The sequence below is a fragment of the Amblyomma americanum genome, chromosome 7 (assembly GCF_052857255.1).
Source record: "Amblyomma americanum isolate KBUSLIRL-KWMA chromosome 7, ASM5285725v1, whole genome shotgun sequence".
NCBI classification, from domain to species: domain Eukaryota; kingdom Metazoa; phylum Arthropoda; class Arachnida; order Ixodida; family Ixodidae; genus Amblyomma; species Amblyomma americanum.
In genome coordinates, this window is record NC_135503.1 from 118612617 (window position 1) to 118635580 (window position 22964).

A 22964-nucleotide genomic window follows, 5' to 3' on the forward strand; every position below is an offset into this window, starting at 1 on the left:
TTTGCTAACTAGTTTTGTTTCTTGCGCGCAGGACCTGCAATTCTGCAACAACGAAAGCCACAACGCAGAAGCTCCCAACGAGCATAATCACCTCTGCGGGGGTAAATCGACCTGGCATGTCGTCTCACAAAGCGAAGATTTTAAGGGGTGAGTACAAAGGTGTTGTCGCAAATAGGTTTAGGCCTTATCGATCAAATGCATATTTTCCACGTTATCTTCACCTATGAAAGAGAGTCTAACCCTAGTGTGTGCAAGAAATACCTTGAATTTTGAGCACGTCCGAAGTTACTTTAAAACAAAAGTTCTGCAGAAAATGATATTCGACCTAAAAGATATATTTCTGGGTTTAGCTAATTAGCTAAGAAATTTGTCTGTCAGCAGCCGCGCAGGTATCCGAGTGCAAAATCATATCTAGAGTGTATGTTGATATAGTTGTGAACTTTCCTGTTTTTCATGCCCTTATCAGGGATTCCTGTGGAACATCATTAAACGGTCTTCATCTTATAAAAAATATATGAAAATACTTGCGCCTGTGTGTTCAGAAGACAATATGATGACTGATGTGAAACGAATTCTTGACATACGGGCATAAGAAGGAGGACAAAACGTCTTTATTGGGCCCCTGTTACACTAAAGGTATAGTCAGCGGGTGAATCCCAATTTCCGGGGGCTGAGTCTGCGCAGGCATTTCAGGTGGTCGGACTCCAAGTCGGACGGGGTTGCCTCCCACACAAGTCAATGTATGGGTTCGGTGTACGATAGCAGGATGTGGCTGGATCCTCCCTCATTGATGGCTTTCAGTGGTTAACTCACTGAGGTGTACACTTGCCTAGGAGTCACGGTGTGTTTGTAGTCTAAGAAACTTGTGTTCTTTGTGCTTGGTGAAGCGTTTATTCGGACGAAGTTGTTTTTGACGCTCTGCACTCCACTTCAAGATGAGTTCACGGTATAACACATTAGTTTCCTCTGCTTCGTTGAGGATGTGAGGCTCGTCTTAACTGGCATCAGTCGACTGGTTGGCGGTGTGCACGGTTGCATAGTAGGAAAAGATCAAGACCATGTCGGTGAGTAGATTCGTTGCTATGACCTACTTGTACCTCGGATCTGGGCATGCGCCGTTTCGATTTTAGACCTGAGGAGTAGGAGGAGGCATGTGTTGTAGATGAAGCTTTAAAGGTAGTTTCGCAGGTGTTTTCAGACTTTGTAGGGAATTTTCCTCTGGGTTAGTGGTGAAATCGAGGGCTATGGCACTGGGAAGCTTGCTGAAGTGTTTGGTGAATATTATCCCAATACAATTGTCCACAGGGTCTCTATCATCTACGTGCAGGGCGTCGGCGTTTTAGGCCCCACTCCCTGTAAAGGCGTTTGGCTACTGCTGCTCGTCTGTCGGCGCTATTCGGACTCTTGTGCTTAGGTGGTGGGGACCTGGATATCAGGCCTGATCTTCTATGCGATGTCTTGGTGTTTGTCAGTTAGTTGCTCGATCCGGTGTTCCTTGGTTAATAGTATTAGTCCGGTTTGGTTTGTTGCCAGCGGAAGGTGCGTTTGGGCTTTTCATAGCGAGGAGAATAATTCATCCAATGCGGTGCGTACCCCAATCCTAATAGTGTGTGCATTAATGCGCTCATGGGTAGGCCTAATGAAATCCTGCAGGTTTTCCTGACTGCTTTTTGTCTCTTTCGTGTTCAGACTTCGCTAGATTGAGGTTTGATAGATGGCAGGTGATCTGAGAGATTTGATGACCAGGTGATATGAGAGATGGCCAGGGTTTTAAAGATAAGTAGGACGTCCTTTTCCCGCATCTATACCGGTTGATCACGGCTGTGCGGATCATGCGGGATATAGGTATATTCTCAAGTGCTCAGATAATTCGTTTTTTTTTTGTTGAGATGGTAAGGTTAAGGAATGGGATCTGCACAGAGATTACCGGGTATTCTATCCGTTGCTTGAGTCTGCGGCAGTCTCGATTTTTCTCGAGCGAAGGTAAGCCCGCAGCTTGCTGCATAGTTTGGACAATATTCGCCGCTCTTGTTTCTTCACACAGCTTTGATCTGCTCTGGCGTGGCGTATGGCCGCCGGAAAGGGATGTCAGCGGCTTATAATATGTGCAATGTCCCTTCACCCTTGCCCGGTAAGTCAGGCAGGCCCGTAAGGGCGATGTTGAACAGGAGGAGGAAGAGGATTGGTCCTCCCGGAGTGCTACGGGGCCTAATGGGTGAGGTTTTTGTGCCGTTGCTGTTGAGAACAACATTTCTGTTCGACGGAAATGTCTGGATGTAGGTGTGCGTTCTTCTTCCGCACCCCGTGTTTGCCAGCCTGCTGAGGACGCTTTCGCGTGTAAAATTGTAGAATGCTCCCACCACGTTTAAGTTCAGGAATGCATGGGGTTGGGTACGGACTTGGTGGTCTGTAATGTGGTGGTGAAGTTGGAGGAGCACGACTTGGGTAGCAAAGTGCTCCCTGAACCAGAAGATGGCGAGGGGCGTGAGTCGACAATTCTCCATGTATCTAGTCAGCGTCACGTTCATGACTCGCTGAACGGGTTTCCCTACCACGAAATGATTGTAGATGGGGTAAAGGTTGTTCATGAACCTGGCTTCTGCTATTTTCCGGGAAGAGGATGGCTCTGTTTTTTACCACTAGTGTTTTATTAAGTAACTGACTAATTGTTGAATGGATTCATCTCCGAGATGAAAGAGGAGGTTGCGGTGATAGTGTACGGGCCCGGGCCGAGTACTTCTTAATGACTGCTATTCGTGTCTGGATTTTGGCTACCACGATGAGAAAATCCGCCTCTTCGTTTTCTTTGCCGTCGTAGTCTGAGTGGCTCGTGCGGGGCTCTATGCACCGGAATCGCTCTCCAAGGGCTTTGGGCAGGACCTATTTACTGCCCTTAAAACCATAAAGGGCCGTGATGAGTGCGTACCCGTTGATTTTTCGTCCTTTAGGGGTCTACCAAGGCTTCCGGGATTCCTCAAATGCGCTATACATTGGTCTCAGCCTAATTTCAGACCTTGCTCGCAGGTTGCGTCCAGCTGTGGGAGCTTCGCCGTCCCTTCCCACGTTTAGGCTCAACCAGGAGGAGCGTGCACTGACAAGGCGTCTGGTCTTTGTACTCGGTTTGTCGGCAAAGGTGCGATGCCAGCTGCTTGAAAAAGAGATTAGAGTCGCGCTGTTCATGCTGCTGATATAGCCACGTGCGTTCCGAGAAGACCTGTTAAATGCTGCGACATCAATATCTACTGATTAATCTCCTTCTTAGGCCTCCAGAGGGCGGTATTTTGTTGCTTGCTTGGATAAAAATTGCCAGTGCCAACTTTGTTCAAAGCTAAAGTTCCAGTTCCCGTAGGAGCGTACAAAGGCACACATTGCCCATGCGCTACGCAGTAGTAATTCTGCTAAAAACCTCTTCCGTTCACAAAGAGGAAAGGGTATTATGTGCGGCAGCATAGAGGCCTCGGTGGAGGAAAAACCCTTCTTCCACTGTTATCGTCGTCGCCACCCCTTAAGGACAGTATTTAAACAGTATTGAACTGAACATTCACTTTAAAGCGGGATTTTCCAACTGGCCTGATCAAATCCCTGCCCCACACACACACACACACACACACACACACACACACACACACACACACACACACACACACACACACACACACACACACACACACACACACACACACACACACACACACACACACACACACACACACACACACACACACATGCACGCACACACACACACACACGCACACACGCACGCGCACGCACACGCACACGCACACACACACACACACACACACATTGGAAGCAGGGAGATTATCGGAGCAGCTGCTGCGGCGGAGCTAACACGCGCCGCGAGATTAGATGCGGCAACTGTTTTGGGCCCTTTCCCGTTCTTAAGCCCGTTTTGTCTTGGTTGAGCTCCGATCACAAAACCGTAGTTAATAACGCCAAGCACGCACGAACGCACGCACGCACGCACGCACACACACACACACACACACACACACACACACACACACACACACACACACACACACACACACACACACACACACGCACGCACGCACACACACACACACACCGCACGCAAACACACACGTTATATATATTTAGCCATAGATTTATTTTGAGTCGACCGTTTCGGACAGAGCCTGTCCTTCCTCAAGACTGCGGTTACAGAGATGTTCTTCCTCTTCTTAAGGAGTTGGCACTGGCACACATGTACGACACATGAACAAAAGAAACAAACGGAGGCAAAGAATACTAGAAAAGAAAGAGAGAGAAAGAGGAAAAGGGAACAAATAAAAAAGAAAAACGCGCTGTCCCCAGCCGCCCACCCTGCAGCCGCAGGGAGCCGACCCGGGACGAAAAAAAAGAGAAAAACAAGGAGCGGGACGGGTTAATGGCCACCCCTCAAGGCAACAGAGCGGCGGCGAGTAAAGGCGCGCTCACACTAGCGGGAAGCTTCCCGCAGCGGCACAGCGTCAACGTCGACGCTGCCTCGCAGCTCCTCGGAATGACGCTCACACTGCGCGCGTTTTCTCGCTGCGGTTGTCTTGGAATGTGGAGAGAGGAGGCGCTGAGGGAGGACCCGAACGAGCAGAAAGACAAGGGAATAGTCACGTTACACCAGAGAAGACTGGAAAGCGCGCCCTTTTCTCGCGTCGTCGTTTTGATCGTCTGCTAGCTCTCCTCCCGTCGCCCTTTTTGTCTCGAGCATGGCTGGTTCGAACGATGAGCTGTTGGCTACGGTAATCGTGCTTATACTTGTTTGTTCACTGCTTCTGCACCGTCGCTCCTGCACCGTCTCAAGTCGCACGGCCGGTCGGACGCGCGCAGCCTCCGCCTCCGCCGACGGGGTCACTGAACTGGGACCGACGTGACGGTTCACGGTTGGCGCCCATTGGCTGTTCTCGTCAGCGGCACGGGAAAAATAGGTACCGGACCCATCGCTCTGCGGGACGGCACAGGAGGCTGTCTGCGGGAGAAAAACCGGCTTGTGCGGGAAGTGGCGCGCGGAAAACGTCCTGCGTTGCGCGTTTTCCTGCTAATGTGAGCGCGCCTTAAGGTGCACAGGAACAGACGGTGGCGGTATCGCCCAACACACAAAAGTTAGAGACGCGTGCACTCGCGTGCCCCAGCCATAATATGTGAACAAATAAACAAAATAAAATTCAGACAGGGCCAGAGCTTCCGTCATCTGGAACCACTTCGGCCGCCAGAGCCAAGGCCGAATCAGCGGCGCCGTGAGCTTAACTAGACACATGTGCACTGTGCATGAAAACACCCAGACACACAATGGTAAAATAGCCGAGCTCGTGCCAGTGTCCTGTGGGGGCTAAATGACAATGGCGGGAGCATTTAAGTGAGTAAAGTGTACAGAAACAGACGGTGGCGGAATTGTCCAACATATAAAAGTTAGAGATGCGTGCACTCGCGTGCACCGGCAAGAAAGACTAAACAAATAAACAGAATAAAATGCAGACAGGACAGGAGACTTCCGTCATCTGGAACCATTTCGGCATCCCGAGTCAAGGTAGAATCAGCGACGCCGTGAGCTTACACACGTGCACTGTGCCTGAAAACACCCACAAAAGAAAAAAAAAGTGGAAAAACATCCGAGTTCGGGCAAGTGTCGTGTGGGAGGTAAATGTGAATGGCGGGAACACTTAGGCAAGGGTTCTTCAATTGCACCCCGCTCGGCAAGATAATCGAACTGGGAAGATAGGAGTTGGATGGGGTGGGGGTCGAAGAAATTTGTGTGAGCTTGAAAAAGATGTCGCTGGCAAGAAACGACCGAGGTATGTCAAGCTGGCTCTCGTAATGTCAGCAACGGCCCTGCAAGGGGCGGGTGGAGAACAATACCCCTGGACTTTCATTAATGCCGTGAGGAATAGTTCCAAATTTGTAAAGTACGACTCGCGTTGCTGTCTTTCCAGGATGTTGTGAAACCCACCCTGTAGGACTGTTAACTTAATTACATCAAATGGGTGGTTTCGCTCACTAATGTGTCTTGACAAGGGAAGATTGGGTAGGGATTAGATATGCGCGCGGTGGTTATTAAAGCGAATTCGTAGAGGGTTGACAGTCTGTCCAATATAGCGCATACTGCACACACTACATTCTAGGAGGTATATTACGTTGCAGGAATCACAATCAAGGTTGCCATTAATTTCCCATTTGAAGCCTGAAGCTGTGCTTACTGCACAGCATAATGTATGTATGTGTTTGCAGACCTGGCAGCTATTTTTTTCACAGGGCCGACACCCCAAAACCGGCTGTTTATTTGTTTTTGAGTGCACTAGGATATTTTGAATGTTTTTGGTCGTCTGTAGACCGCGTGAGGGGGAGCAGTGAAGATTTTGGTGAGGCGCTCGCTTTGTTCGAGAATGTTGAAATGTTTTCTGAGGAATTTGTTTACGTTAGGCGGGTTACTGGTGAAGGTAAGTACGTGATTTACCCGGTGATCTGTTTCCTCGTTGTAGCGACGACCCTCCAGTATTTGCTGTCGGTTGAGTTTAGATGCCTTTCCAATGGCATCGTCGACAATGGCGGGGGGGGGGGGGGGGGTATCGTTGCTTAATGAGGACTTCTCGCATGCGTTTGGAATTTTTTACGATGTCCTCGTCTTGGGAAGATATTCTTTTAAATCGATGTGCCTGAGAGTATGGGATGCTTGTTTTAGAGTGACGAGTATGGTAGCTTTGGAAGTGTATGTATTGTTGGCGGTCCGTCGGTTTTCTATATACACCGGTGGTAAGTGAACCTTCGTTTACCGAAATCTCAACATCTAGAAAGTTAATTGTGGTGTTGTAGTACGTGTAAGTGAAAGATATGTTGGGGTGGACGAGGTTGCAGTTTTCAATAAAACGTATGAGTTCGTGCTCTGTGTCAGTCCATATTAAAAAGATGTCATCCAAGTAGCGTTTGTATAGGGTGGGCTTAATGGGGCAATCTTTCAGAAATTTGGATTCAATACTATGCATGAAGATATTGGCGTAGGTGGGGGCCATCTCTGTACCTATGGCTGTGCCGTTAATTTGCAAATAGTGTTCATTGTTAAATTCGAAGCTGTTATGATTTTTGCCAGTATTTCTAAAACACTTTGGGTAGGGGATTCCTCCTTTCCGTTTTGTTCATACGCTTCGATCAGAGATTTAATGTCATCGGAATGAGGAATGTTTTTGTAGAGAGAGACTACATCTAGTGTCCCCAGGAACCTGGAATATATATATATATATATATATATATATATATATATATATATATATATATATATATATATATATATATATATATATATATATATGGCCACAAATGGGCTTCTACCGCACGAGGCGGATTTAACGTTGTTGACGGCGGAACTTATCGCTGATCCATCAAAGCAACTGTGGTCAAGACCCTTTTCCCAAGCATCTCACCCAGAAGAGCCGAGCACCAGGCCGGAGGAAATCTTGTACTCATTAAAAACCGGTGGGTACCCGGCGGCACTGGGGATCGAACCCAGCACCTCCCGAACGCGAGGCGGATGCTCGACCACACAAGGCCACCGCTTCATATATATATATATATATATATATATATATATATATATATATATATATATATATATATATATATATATATATATATATATATATATATATATATATATATATATATATATATATATATTTATATATATATATATATATAATATAATATATATATAATAATTTTATTCTTTTTTGTTTTTTTTCTAATTATTACTTCAATTAATCTTTCGCTTAAAGAGAATTACTTATAAAACAGCAGAAAAACAAATCATGCCGCTGACGGGATCCGAACAAACGACCTCCGAATATCACGTCCGGTGCTCTACCAACTGAGCTACGGTGACGGCTGTGAAGTCTGCTTCTTTTCGTGGGTATTTATGTTTTGCGTGTACGCGAATCTTGAGATTGTTCACCAGGGTCACCCTCGAGTGTTCACCAGCGATATTCGGAGGTCGTGGATTCGGATCCCGCTGGTGGCATGGTTTTTTATTTTTTTTCTTTGAAATACCGTACAATGCCGTAGGGCATTTTGTAAGGGGGGTGGCAAAACATAAAGATCAAATTTAAAAGGGGACCAACAAAAACAAGGAAACAAGGCACTATACATGATCAGTAAAAATTTGAAACACCTCAATATAATACAGAACAGTTGACATAGGAACACTGAAATAGGATCGCATGATGAGTAAAGTTGACATAGGAACACCGAAATAAATCCGAAAAAAAGGAACCCAGGGTACATCACAGAAAAAATAAAATTAAAAAGCACATGGTGCGTTTACTAGTGCCATCAACATTTGGAAACAGAAATACAAACAAAAAGAGAGTGAAAAGTAAACGAAATGCGTAAAAGAAAACGTAAACGAGATTGCATCAACATGTTAAGATGGCTTCATTGAAATGTGCAATGAGTTGGCGAAGGAAAGCATCAGGATTAGACAACGTGGCGATGTTGTCTGGGAGGTTATTCCATAATCTTTTGGCTCGCGGAAGTGCTGATGAATTGAAAGTTTATGTGTCACCATAGATGCGTGTAAAACTGAGATGATTGTGGAATCTTTTGGATGTGCGAGATGGGACAGTTAGGTGAAATGAACATGATATATTTGAGTGCACGTACTTACGACATATTGTTAGCAAAGCGATGTCACGGCGTATGCCTACAGATTGCAAAGAAAGAACGGTTTTAGCCTGAGTGACGCTTGAATGGTAGTTGTAGTTTTTAGAGATGAATCGGGCTGCCCTATTTTGAATATTGTTGGTGACCATGTTGTTGTAATAAGAAGACCAAATAGAGGAAGCGAACTCAAGCTGTGGTCAAACAAATGTTAGGTATGCTAGTTTCCGAATATTAGCAAGAGAATTTCGTAAGTTACGGCGTATGTACCCTTATGACTTTGAGTGACTTTGAGGCCACAGCGCGTATGGATGTGATATGAAAAGACCATGAAAGATCGGACGAAAGGTTAACACCAAGGTTTTTGTAATGGGATACATGGGAGAGTAAGTCATCCTGAATATGGTATGTATAATTAGAATTCTTATGGTTCCGGCTGAATGAGATGATTTATCATTTTGATATGTTAAGGGTCATTAGCCATTTATTGCACCTCTCATTAATAAAAAGACAATCTGATTTGAGTACCAGATGGTCGTTAGCAGATTTAATATGGCGGTAGATAGTACAATCATCCGCGAATATCTGCATAGAGGAAGATACGTTATTAGGTATGTCCTTTATATATATAAGAAATAATAAAGGGCCGAGTACACTGCCCTGCGGCACACCGGAGGTAACTGGGGAAAGGTTAGAGGACAAATTATTAACAAATACGAACTGTTGGTGATCGGTGAGGAAATTACGAGGCCATGATAAAATTAACGTGTCTAGACGGAGTGATGATAATTTTGTAATTATGCTCCAGTGAGCTACGCGGCTGAAGGCTTTGGAAAAATCAAGAAATATACAATCAGTTAGCAGGTCATCGTTCCTATTAAAATGCAAGTCAGTGGTTAGTTCAAATAACTGTGTTTCACAGGAATGACCCTTTCTAAACCCATGTTGATTACGGTAAAAAAAGTTATTGTGCTCAAGATCACAGAAAACATGAGGTGCAATTATATGTTCTAGCATTTTGCAGCAGATGCACGTGAGAGATATTGGGCGATAGTTTCCGACTGAGGTTTTGTTCGCAGTTTTAAATATAGGTAAGACTTTAGCTATTTTCCAATCAGAGGGCAGAATTCCTGTAGTTAGTGATGGCTGAAAAATATGGAATAAGAATTTACTACTAACTGAAATGGTGTTTTTCAATATTTTAGAATTAATGCCATCAATACCAGCTGAAGTAGATACCTCAAGATTATTTATGAGACACATAATAGCCTCCTCAGTTATTGCAGTGGCTTTCATGTAGCGATAATCGAGATCGAGAACTTCGGGTAAGTTAGAGTGGTCCTCAGAAGTGAACGCAGATGAGAAGACTTAAATATGGCAGGGCACTCATTGTTTGTAATGGGGCTGTTGTTAGTTTGTAAAGAAAGGGAACTAGTGTCACGACTCGGGCATATCTGCTTCCAAAACTTTTTAGGATTAGTTTTCATAAGTGAAAGATCGTGTGTGAAATATTTATCCTTTGTTGATGATACAGCAGAGCAGTAATGTTTTAGGCAGGCACTGTAACTGTCCCAAGCAGAATGGGTACCAGCACGCTTAGCAGTCCGGTATAGCCCCTTTTTCTTATTCCTTAGTTGCTTAAGTGTCTTTGTAAACCAAGGGTTAGTTATATAGTTCGTAATTGTGATCAGAGGAACATACTTGGTTACCAAGGATGAAACGCTGTCTTTAAGGGGTATCCAGTTTTCTTTAATGCTCCGGCAGTTAAATGAGGGTAGAATCTCATGGTAAAGAAGGTTTGGAGTTCAGATTTGGAGCAGATTGCACAGCCGTCGCCGTAGCTCAGTTGGTAAGAGCACCGGACGTGATATTCGGAGGTCGTGGGTTCGGATCCCACCGGCGGCATGGTTGTTTTTTCTGCTGCTTTTTAAGTATTTTCTTTAAACCGATTGATTGGCAATACAAATTAAAAAAAAATTACAAACATTCCCCTATGCACCTTGGTTTCGGCGACTGTTGGCTTCCTTAATATGTTTGTCAAACGGGCCCCTCATTTCCTTTACCTTGTCTGCTAATAGCTTAACGAGGGTCTCGGTTCTGGCAGTCTTGATGCCACAGGTTGCTTAAGAGGGCTCTCGCAGTTTCCGCCCTCGCCGTTATATGACGTTCCACGTCACGCTCGCGGTAATACAGGACGTGCTACGTCCGCCGCTATGGTCGAGGGTGGCGCTGGAGAACACTCTCAAGGCTCGCTTACACCCAGTAAACATAAATACCCACGAAAGCAGCAGATTGGACAGCCGTCGCCGTAGCTCAGTTGGTAAGAGCACCGGACGCGATATTCGGAGGTCGTGGGTTCGGATCCCACCGGCGGCATGGTTGTTTTTCTGCTGCTTTTTAAGTAATTTTCTTTAAACCGATTGATTGGCACTACAAATTAAAAAAAAATTACAAACATTCCCCTATGCACCTTGGTTTCGGCGACTGTTGGTTTCCTTAATATATATATATATATATATATATATATATATATATATATATATATATATATATATATATATATATATATATATATATATATATATAGATTTAAGTGAAGTGGGCACTTCTACAGAGACACATTTATTTATCAACGTTGCGACCGCGGTGCCGTCTTCTTCAGGACTGTAGTGGTCTCGCGTCAGATGGATGTTTTAAGTTTGTGAGCTGCAGAGGAGGGAGAAAGGAGTGTAACAAGCAAATAGCAACAACAGTTCAAAAACTTGAAAAAAAAATAAAACATAAAGATGGGTGTGCAGGGAGCAGACAGAGACAATATTCGGGGACGAAGCAAAAAAATGGAAAGAAAAGAAAAAAGGGGGAAAACTAGTATAGTAAGGAAGGATGGGGTACAAAAGGAGATGGCGAAACGAGAGAAAGGAAGAGGAAGACGGTGCGGGGGACGTGGGCACCGCGGCAACCACACGCGTTCGAAAGCAAAACGTGCAAACAAAACCCACAAACAAAATGCACAAACACAAAGGGCTCCGCAGCAGATGCGTGGTCAAGGAGGAGCCGCTGCGCAAATGACACTGGCAGCGACGAACAGGCCAAACCAGGCGCCTTTTGGGGGTCTCACTAATTTCCGGTGAGCCGGGGGCTAGAACGTTAAGGAAGGAGCGGGCTACGTTAACGAGCACATGTGTAAGAACTTACTCTGGGGGTCTGGGTTTCCCTGAACGGTTTACCCCTCTCTCTGGACGGGTCGTTGAACCGACTTCGCCAGGAATATTTGTTTGTAGGGAGGAGGGCTGGGCTATCTGTGTACAACGATTTCAAATTGTCGGAAAAAGGAAGGAAAGAAGGTCACAAGCTTATCAATACTGCATGAGGCAGGATAGTGTAAGTAAGGAGGGGTATGATAGCCTGGGTTATACAGTATGAGTTATCAAGGGTATATCTGAGTTAGCCAATTAACGAGAAGTGTAGGATTATTTTTTTTGGAGGTCGTGAATAAAAGAAAGCGTACCAGGCTTTTCGTTAGGACCTTCTTGAATAGTATTAAACTTGAGGATAAAATAGGATTCACGTTGTTCACGTTCTCGTCTGTTTTTGAAGCCCCCTTGATTAGTTGTTACTTTTAGTTGGTCAAATGGGTGTCCTTCTGCATTTACATGCTTGGATAGGGGAAGGATTTTGAGAGACTTGGTGTGTGCGCGGTGATTGTTAAATCGAATGCGGAATGCAGTGTTTGTCTGTCCTATGTATTGCTGGTTACACACAGTGCATTCAAGTAGGTAAACAATGTTTGATGAGTCGCAGTCAAAGTTACCGTTGATTGCATGCTGGAAAACTGACCTCGTATTAGTTGCGGAACACGTAGTCTGCATGTGCTTGCAAACTTTGCAGCGACTTTTACCACAGGGCTGGCATCCATATTTTGAGGTTATGTGTTCCTTGTTGTAGACTAGATAGATGGTTCTGAAAGTTTTTAGCACGCCTGTAAATCACGCGGTGGGCGCATGTAATTATTTTCGATAGTCGTTGACCTTGCTGGAAAATATTAAAGTGCTTATTAAGAATTCTGTATGTTCGGTGCGTTACTGTTAATTGTGAGATTAAGGTTTGTAGTCTAATCCTTTCAGTTATCTATTCGGTGCCCCAAGAGTTTTTGACTACGCTTCAGATTTGAACCTCTGCTTATGGCATCATCAATAATGGAACGTGGATAGCGCTGTGTTAAGAGCACGTTGCGCATGTGTTCGGAGTTTTCATGAAAGTCTAGGTCGTTAGAGCAGATTCTTCGAAAACGATGGGCCCGCGAATAAGGGATGCTGGTTTTGCAGTGACGGGGATGGGCTCTTTTAAAATGTAGATATTTTTGTGAGACGGTTGGTTTTCTATAAACGGTTGTACGAACTGACCTCTTGCCCACCAGAATGTCAACGTCAAGAAAATTGATTTGACTGGCTGAGTAGGTGTGCGGAAACTTTATGTTTGGGTGTACGGAGTTGAAACTGTGAATGAAATTGATAAACTGTTGTTCTGTGTTTGTTCATATTATAAAAATGTCATCCAAATAGCGCTTGTAAAAGTGCGACTGAATTGGACAAGAAGAAAGAAATTTTGACTCTATAAGATGCATGAAGATATTGGCATAATTTGGGGCTATTCTTGCTCCCATAGCGGTGCCACTTACTTGCAGATAATATTGAAGATCAAATTAGAAGCTATTATATTCAAACACAATTTTGGCTAGTGTTCCTAAGGTGTTTGGTCTTGGAGATTCATGAGGTCTCTGCTGTTCATAAGATTCTAAAAGGGCTGCAATGCCGTCGGCATGGGGGCTGTTTGTGTATAAGGATGTTACATTCATGGTCACAAGAAAGGCTCCTTCAGGTAATGTTATATTGTCTATCTGGCAGAGAAAGTGGTTTGTATCTTTGATGTAGGAAGGATGTGTGGCTGGAATGTGGGTAATTAGAGTGTCAATGTACTTTCATATTGCTTCTGTGATAGTGCCGATTCTCAAGAAAATACTTGCATCAGCACTTCGATCCTGCAATCCCGCACACCCAAGCATTTATCTGCCAGCCTGGTGCCAAAATTGAAGACATCCCCAACCTCCTGCATTGGGTACCACGAACTGTGTCGGACATCATCCTACACGTCGGAAGCAACGACGTCGCAATCGGATGCCGCTACCGCCGCAGACCGGTACGTGCAACTGATACATCTAATCAGAATAGGAAGACAGGATATTATTAACATTTTTGCAACGCTCGTGCTACCTCGGGTTCCAAATTTGCAAAGGAAGTCAACCAACAGGCCTCAAGTGGTAAAGATCAACCAGAAGGCCCAGACCTTCAATGCCCTCCTTGCCGATATCTGCCGACGAGAGCAGAACGCCTTCTTCGTAGACCACCGAATGAAATATTCCACTCTAGCACAGTTCTGTCTGCAGATGGCGTGCTCCCCAGCTTCGGTGGAGTCTTGTTGCTGTCTTGGAACATCTATAACTTAGTCCTCCGAATTCGCCATCGCACATTGAGGCAATGAAGAGACTATGCGCCACAACATCCACAGCCTCGGCAGCAACAAAATTCGATGAATACTCCAGAGCCTCGAACATTTTCAAAAGTCGTAGGCCAAAATGCCATGTCTACCAGACAAGCAGCAGCCAGCCGTCCAGACATCACCATCAGGCCCCCACTCACCTCCCGGACATCGAGGGGACACTGCAGCGCTGCACTAAAACAGCCACCTCAGACCACCAGTGGCAAAGCAGCAGCACATTCCCTTACAGCAGGCACCTCAGCCCAGGCGAGCACATCAAATAAGCCATCGTGTTGTGAGGCAAGCCCGAAGATAAGTACGCAACCGAGGCGGAAACCTGCCGTGGATTGTGCACCAGAACAGCAACCCATCACCACCAGCCCGTCATATAACTGTGGACGGACCCCCAGCACCCCTGTTTTACCATATGACCTCGGGAAGTGTTGTGGTTCCGCCCAGCAAGTGCGCCTGGACTAATACACAGGCCGCGTGAGTACTCCGCCTCCCTTGTTCTCATATCACCAATAGGCCTGTTTCAAAACTTCAGATTTTCTTAAATAACAAAAAATAATTGATAAGCGGCTTAGACATGACCTTCATGTTAAAACCTTAAAAACGTACCTTCGGGCTAATATCGTACCGAAAGGTCTACAAGTGAAGCTGATACCAGCAATGAATAATCTATCAGGAGACAAAAAGAAATGGAACGACATATTAAAATCAGCTTTCCTAGAGTTACTCAAAATCACAATTCGGCACTCTGAGAAACCTTCGGTGATACTGGGAACAGAGGAGCGTCGGGCTCGAAATAATCTTCTTGTTTCCGCGCTGGAGGCCGAGGAACTAGAACTTTTCAAAACAAAAAAACTTCAGAAATAGTCATAATCAAAATTAGAAAATTTACATGGGACAAAGTTCCCCGTGACGAATGGATGAAAGAAGTACTAAGTGCGGTTGTATCTAATTCTACCAACCCCGATATCGCTCAGTCAAAGGTCAGCCAAGGGCAAACACTCTCATAACAGGGCCATCACAGTGTAGACAACATCACCAATCTATCTCTAACACTGCTCACAGTGTTTGAGCTAGCCGTCCAATCTTGAGGGCTGACTTTTTGCCCCCGCACAGGCAAATACAATGAATTCCAACTCCTGAAAGATCTTGACGACTTCGCCAGAAAACTTCGCTTGAGAGAATACTTCTTTGATAAGACCGAAAACCCCCACCAAAACTCGGACTTCCACCCAGCAAACCAAAACTCGCCTCCCAACACCGGGCGGGAAAAACACTTGCATATCTATATTAAGGCAGTTCAAAATGACATTATTGGAAATTTTAGGAACCACAGGTTAGGACCAGACAATCTTCCTAAAAGAGAACGTACTGCTCTAGAGGCGCTCAGCAACCGTCCCGACATCGTGATAAAGCCAGCTGATAAGGGCGAAGGCATTGTTATCTTGAACAGGGATGACTATATAGCAGAAGGCATCTGACAGCTTTCTGACAACAATTTTATAAGTAACTACATGGCGATCCTACGGACGAGCACTCAAAAGCTACTTCAGTAAAACACTCTCCGGGGCATGTTGGTTCATAGCTAACAAGAATAAAAGCGCAATAACACGACACAAAGAAGGAGGAAACCGACAGGACAGGCGCTAACTTGCAACACTTTACTGTCTTCATAAACCACCGCGTATATATCAACCACAGGGGGGGGGGGGGGGGGGTAAAGACAGATAGGGGGGGGGGGGATTCCAGTTGAACGCACGTGCGTAGAAAACTCGAATGGCATAACAAGAACAGGAGATTCCGCAGATACTATGCCATATCTAAAAACTGACATTCTTTTTTATAAATCACGATCGACGGGGTGCTAACACATGCACTCCCACTCTTACATATTCTGTGCGCTTCTATCAATTCGCGTGCGATCGTGTCTTTACTTTTGCAGATTATACTTGTTTCCAGAAGTTTTGCTCCACATGCCTTCTTTCTTCCTTCTTCTTCTTTCCAGCAATCCTTACAGAGAATCGGTAGATTTGACCCGGTCCCATTCTTTAATGACAGACTGTGTTCTCTCAAACGGTCATTAATACATCGCCCCGTTTGGCCGATGTAAGTTTTACCACACGTCAGTGGGATGCTATACACAACTCCAACCACACAATCTACAAAAGGATTAGCATGTTTCGTTTGGCAAACTTTATTCTTGTTCTTATCCGGGTTAGTCATTCGGCACAATGCGGCGAGTTTCCTGGGAGCAGAAAAAACCACCGGCACCTTGTACTTGGAAGCAACATGCTTAAGATTATGTGCAACTTTATGCGAATACGGGATCACAACTGGTCTAAGTTTCTTTTCTGAGGTTCCAATTTCGTCTCTTTTTTCTTTTCGTACTTTCTTCACCTTTTTTAGTAAAGCTTCGCTGACTGAGCTCAAGACCGAAGGTGGAAAGCCCGCCTGTTTTAGCTTCTGAATCTGTGGTTGATATATACGCGGTGGTTTATGAAGACAGTAAAGTGTTGCAAGTTAGCGCCTGTCCTGTCGGTTTCCTCCTTCTTTGTGTCGTGTTATTGCGCTTTTATTCTTGTTACTCAAAAGCTATATCTGACATTCTCCTCGACCTCACAAAACGCAATGAAATCTCCCCGAAACTATGCAAGCCACTCACGGCTACCCATCCTTCTCCTGGGTGTTTCTACATGCTCCCTAAATTACATAAAGCCGGTATTCCTGGACGGCCAATAATTTCAGGAATTGGCACTATCACAGAACCAATATCAAAGTACATTGACACTAATTAGCCACATTCCAGCCACTCATACATCCTACATCAAAGCTTCAAACCACTTTCTCCGCCAGATAGACAATATAACATTACCTGAAGGAGCCTTTCTTGTGACCATGGATGTAACGTCCTTATACACAAACATTCCTTATGCCTACGGCATTGCAGCCCTTTTAGAATCTTATGAACAGCAGAGACCTCGTGAATCTCCAAGCCCAAACGTCTTAGGAACACTAGCCAAAATTGTGTTAGAATATAATAGCTTCGAATTTGATCTTCAATATTATCTGCAAGTAAGTGGCACCGCTATGGGAAAAAGAATGGCCTCAAATTATGCCAATATCTTCATGCATCATACAGAGTCAAAATTCCTTTCTTCTTGTCCAATTCAGCCGCACTTTTACAAGCGCTATATGGGTGATATTTTTTATAATATGGACGAACACAGGACAACAACTTAACCATTTTATTGACAGTTTCAACTCCGTACACCCAAACATAAAGTTTGCGCACACCTACTCAGCCAGCCAAATCAATTTTCTTGACGTTGACATTCTGGTGGGCAAGAGGTCAGTTCGTACAACCGTTTATAGAAAACCAACCGTCTCACAAAAATATCTACATTTTAAAAGCGCCCATCCCCGTCACTGCAAAACCAGCATCCCTTATTCGCGGGCCCATCGTTTTCGAAGAATCTGCTCTAACGACCTAGACTTTCATGAAAACTCCGAACACATGCGCAACGTGCTCTTAACACAGCGCTATCCACGTTCCATTATTGATGATGCCATAAGCAGAGGTTCAAATCTGAAGCGTAGTCAAAAACTCTTGGGGCACCGAATAGACAACTGAAAGGATTAGACTACAAACCTTAATCTCACAATTAACAGTAACGCACCGAACATACAGAATTCTTAATAAGCACTTTAATATTTTCCAGCAAAGTCAACGGCTATCGAAAATATTTACATGCGCACACCGCGTGATTTACAGGCGTGCCAAAAACATTCAGAGCCATCTAGTCCACACCAAGGAACACATAACCCCAAAATATGGATGCCAGCCCTGTGGTAAAAGTCGCTGCAAAGTTTGCAAGCACATGCAGACTACGTGTTCCGCAACTAGTACGAGGTCAGTTTTCCAGCATGCAATCAACGGTAACTTTGACTGCTACTCATCACACATTGTTTACCTACTTGAATGCACTGTGTGTAACCAGCAATACATAGGACAAACACTGCATTCCGCATTCAATTTAACAATCACCGCGCACACACCAAGTCTCTCAAAATCCTTCCCCTATCCAAGCATGTAAATGCAGGAGGACACCCATTTGACCAACTTAAAGTAACAATTAATCAAGGGGGCTTCAAAAACAGGCGAGAACGTTAACAACGTGAATCCTATTTTATTCACAAGTTTAATACTATTCAAGAAAGTCTTAACGAAAATCCTGGTACCCTTTCTTTTATTCACGATCTCCAAACGAAACAATACTACACTTCTCGTTAATTGGCTAACTCAGATATACCCTTTATAACTCCTAGTCGATATCCCAGGCAATCATACACCTCCTTACTTACACTATCCTGCCTCGTGCAGTATTGATAAGTTTTTGACGTTCTTTCCTTACATTTTCCGACAATCTGAAATCTTTGCACACAGCTAGCCCAGCCCTCCTCCCCTACAAACAAGTATTCCCGGCGAGGTCGGTTCAACGACCTACCCACGGAGAGGGGTGCACCGTTCAGTGAAACCCAGACCCCGTGAGTAAGTTCTTACACATGTGGTCGTTAACGTAGCCCACTCCTTCCTTAACGTTCTAGCCCTCGGCTAACCGGAAATTAGTGAGACCCTCAGAAGGCGCCTGGTTTAGCCTGTTCGTCGCTGCCAGTGTCATTTGCGCAGCGGCTCCTCTTTGGCCACGCATCTCCAGCGGCGCCGTTTGTGTTTGTGCATTTTGTTTGTGTGTTTTATTTGCACATTTTGCTTTCGTACCCTGTGGTTGCCGCGCTGCCCATGTCCCCGCACCGTCTTCCTCTCCCTTTCTCTCATTTCGGCATCTCCTTTTTTACCCCATCCTTCCTTACTATACTAGTTTTCCCCCTTTTTTCTTTTATTTCTATTTTTTTGCTACCTCCCCCAATATTGTCCCTGTCTGCTCCCCGCACCCCATCTTTATTTTTTTTTTTCACTTTTTCGAACTGTTGTTGCTATTTGCTTGTTACACTCGTTTCTCCCTCCTCTTCAGCTCACAACCTAAAACGTCCATCTGACGCGAGACCACTATGGCCCTGAAGAAGACCGCACCGCGGTCGAAACGTTGATAAATAAATGTGTCTTTGTAGAAGTGCCCACTTCTCTTAAATCTTTATTCTGCGGATCCAACGCAACCTACGTTCGTAACAATATGTATATATGTATATATATATATATATATATATATATATATATATATATATATATATATATATATATTGTGGAAGCAGTCGTGGTTTCTCAACGCGCCTGTGAAGACTTGCACTGTGAAATGGTCACAACTCGTACGACTATCTTGATTTCTTTACCAACGGTTTCAGATGGCAGACCGTCCTTCATATATATATATATTAAGGAAGCCAGCTGTCACCGAAATCAAGGTGCATAGGGGAATGTTTCTTTTTTTAATATCTAGTGCCAATCAATTAGTTTTTTTAAAGAAAATTACTTATAAAGCAGCAGAAAAAACAATCATGCCGCCGGTGGGATCCGAACGCACGACCTCCGAATATCACGTCCGGTGCTCTTACCAACTAAGCTACGGCGACGGCTGTCCAATCTGCTGCTTTCGTGGGTATTTATGTTTTGCGTGTAAGCGAACCTTGAGAGTGCTCACCAGCGCCACCCTCGTCCATAGCGGTGGACGTAGCACGTCCTGTAATACCGCAAGTGTGACGTAGAACGTTATCTAACGGCGAGGGCGGAAACTGTGCGAGAGCCCTCTTATGCTACCTATGCATCAAGACTGCCAGAACCGATGCCTCCGTTAAGCTATTAGCAGACAAGGCAAATGAAGTGAGGGCCTCGTTGGCATATATATATATATATATATATATATATATATATATATATATATATATATATAGTCGCGAAAGCATGACGCACTTGACTACTTAAAATATTATAGAGTGAAGTACACGCTTCGTTTAAGGAAAGATTTTTATTTTACGCAACGTTTCGGCCGGAGGGCCGATCTTTTTCAACAGTGATCACTCTTGAAATCGATCGGTCCTCCAATCGAAACGTCGAGTAAAATAAAAAATTTTCCTTAAGCTTCCTTAAACGAAGCGTATACTTCGCTCTCTCTCTCTCTCTCTCCCTAAACAATATATATATATATATATATATATATATATATATATATATATATATACACCGTTACGAATGTAGGTCGCGTTAGCTTCCACAGAGAAAAAGTTAAGAGAAGTGGGCACTTCTACAGAGGCACATTTGTTTATCGACGTTTCGAGCGCGGTTCGGTCTCCTTCAGGACTGCAGTGGTATCGCCTCACATTAACGTTTTAAGTTTGTCAGCTGCAGAGGAGGAGAGTGAAAAACGAATTTAGAATGCAAATAGCAGCAACAACTGAAAAAATTCTGTATATTTTAAAAGTGTTTTTTTTTTCATTTGCTTACTTACCTAATTGCCTAAAATGAATTAAAGAAAATTTTGAATACTCACTTCATGGACACCTGCTTCAGTGAAGTTCTAGAGGGGGCCACAGAACAACCGATCGCGTTTTTAGTAAGAATATATCTACTGCGTCGTTATTTTTTTCAGCATTTAAAGAAAGACTGAGAAATAGCAAAACAACCACGTGATTTCGCTGTTGCACTAACGTATTGTAGCGTTGCCAAGCGCGCCCTGAGTGAATGAAGCGTGCATGCTAACCAACCGCCCTGAAGTGAGTGGCCGACGCCGCTCTTTGCCTGGTATTAAAGGTTCGCCAGCGCATTGTTTCCGAACGTGGAACCCTCGCGCCCTCATTCGCGATGAACGATGAGCAGGCCATCGAGAGGCAATTCAGTAGGAGCTCCTTTTAACCCATTAAACCTGCAGTACTTCTATTAGGCGTGCCGAATATACATACCTGCGTACAAAGAGAATATAAATGTCTTACGGCGTAGTTCATTATCCTCTTTTACAATATTTTGTCTCCACTCTGCACCGAAGGCCTAGGCATAATAGTAAGTTACCCGAGCCCTACCGTGGTTTTTACTTATCGCATGTGGCATGACGACGTTATAGCTCGTCATCCTCCAGTACATAAATTCACGGCCCCACTAGCCTCCGACACGCAAATGCTAACTGTGCTTTCTTATTTGGCGTTAATTAAAAGCTGAAAAAGCCTTACGCTATGCAAGCTCAAATAAACAGCGTGTTCAAAATTAGACTTTACTGATTTAAAAAAATGAAAACGTGAAACGCCGTACGCTAGTCCCACTTTTACACGTTGGTAATACAGCCAGGAGGACACAAATTTGGGTATAAAGTACCCCTTTAAATTGAATAATTAGCTAACCTTCATTAATTAACTTTTTATTTGCTGAAGTTAGAGTGCATATTTATATAGAGAACTTGGATGCAGTTGCTTTTGAGGGCTAGTCCATTATGTACAATTTGAGTAACGAGCCTGTGTCCCGAGAGGCGCACGTCTAGAATTTCGTCCCAGTTCGTCTAATTACGCATACGAGACAGCGGTTCCCGGCGTGAAGCACCTCCCTCGCGTGACGCAGGTGTTGCGTATGGCACTTCGCCTTACAAGAGCGTGCACCGATCGGCGACGTGGATGACTTTTTATTCTGGACCAGCGTTTTCCTTCTTTACGATCGAAACCAGTGAACAACTGTTGAGTCGGTGATATATCACCGGTGATATATATACGGGAGAGCATATTTTTTAAGCTATCGCATCTAGAGCCGGTAGAAAGACACGATAGCGCTCGCTGCCCACTCTTGCAAGACAGAGTCCCATACGCAACAGCTGCGTCAGACGAGGGAGGTGCTTCACGCTGAGAGCTGCCGTCTGGCATACGTAATTAGGCGAAGTGGGACGAAATTTTAGACGTGCGCCTTTCAGGACACCTGCGCGTTACTAAAATTGTACAAAACAGAATAGCTCCCAAGAGCAACTGCCTCCAAGTTTCCAATAAAAACATGCACGGTAACTTCAGCCAATGAAAATTAATTAATGAATTTTAGTTAATTACTGAATTTATGGGACAATTACTCCCAAATTTGTGTCTGCCTGGCCGCATTACCAACATGCAAAAGCGGCATTAGCGTACGGCGTTTCACGTTTCTTTAAAAAAAACAGCAAAAATCTAAATCTGAACACGCTGTGTTGTAAATTCTGCGAAGACCTGAGGAGGGGAGATGTTGTCATGAAAGGCGAATGAGCTAATATGCCTATGACCGACGCCTCTGGCAATGCAACAAAAGGTTGCTGTATTGGGAGCCGACAATCTATAATCCCTCGCACACCCGGTTCCCAGGCAAGAGAGCATCCACTGTTAGGCTGGGCGAAGCACAAAGCAGAATTTATTCCCAAGCATTTCACGGTTTTCATTGAGCTGTGCATGATGTTTTCGAAGGGCAACATCGCCTTTTACGGCACTTAAGTAAACAACTGAAACACTGTTCGATGTAAGCGCTGCCTCCAAAAGTGTATTCTAACACCACAAGACGCACATCGCTTCGAGTCTTCATGCCAGGATCGTGCAGCCTACGTATTCACAATGCTGACAAACATGCACCGAAGGCGCTCATACTCTGAAAACTTTTCGCACTGAAAGTCTAAATAAGTATTAAACACGGAACAAGCTAGCACGAGATTTTGCTGGCTGCCGTCGCCTTGTAGAAGAGTAAACATATTAAATGTCAGCAGTGTCTATAAATAACTTGTCAACTTCATTTATTCACGTGCAAACAATGAAATATG

General features: G+C 44.5%; 1 protein-coding gene and 1 non-coding gene across 2 annotated transcripts in view; both read left to right on the plus strand.

Moving 5' to 3' along the window:
* The window catches only part of LOC144098022 (calcium-activated chloride channel regulator 2-like), a 349289-nt gene that overhangs the window by 40546 nt on the left and 285779 nt on the right, over nt 1–22964 (plus strand). The window contains exons 6-7 of the mRNA XM_077630593.1: nt 32–147; nt 3025–3133. Coding sequence (XP_077486719.1) covers nt 32–147; nt 3025–3133 — 225 coding nt within the window. The remainder of the gene's footprint in view (nt 1–31; nt 148–3024; nt 3134–22964) is intronic.
* TRNAS-UGA (transfer RNA serine (anticodon UGA)) lies at nt 10490–10563 on the plus strand. The gene has a single exon. It is a non-coding gene; the product is annotated as a tRNA-Ser (tRNA).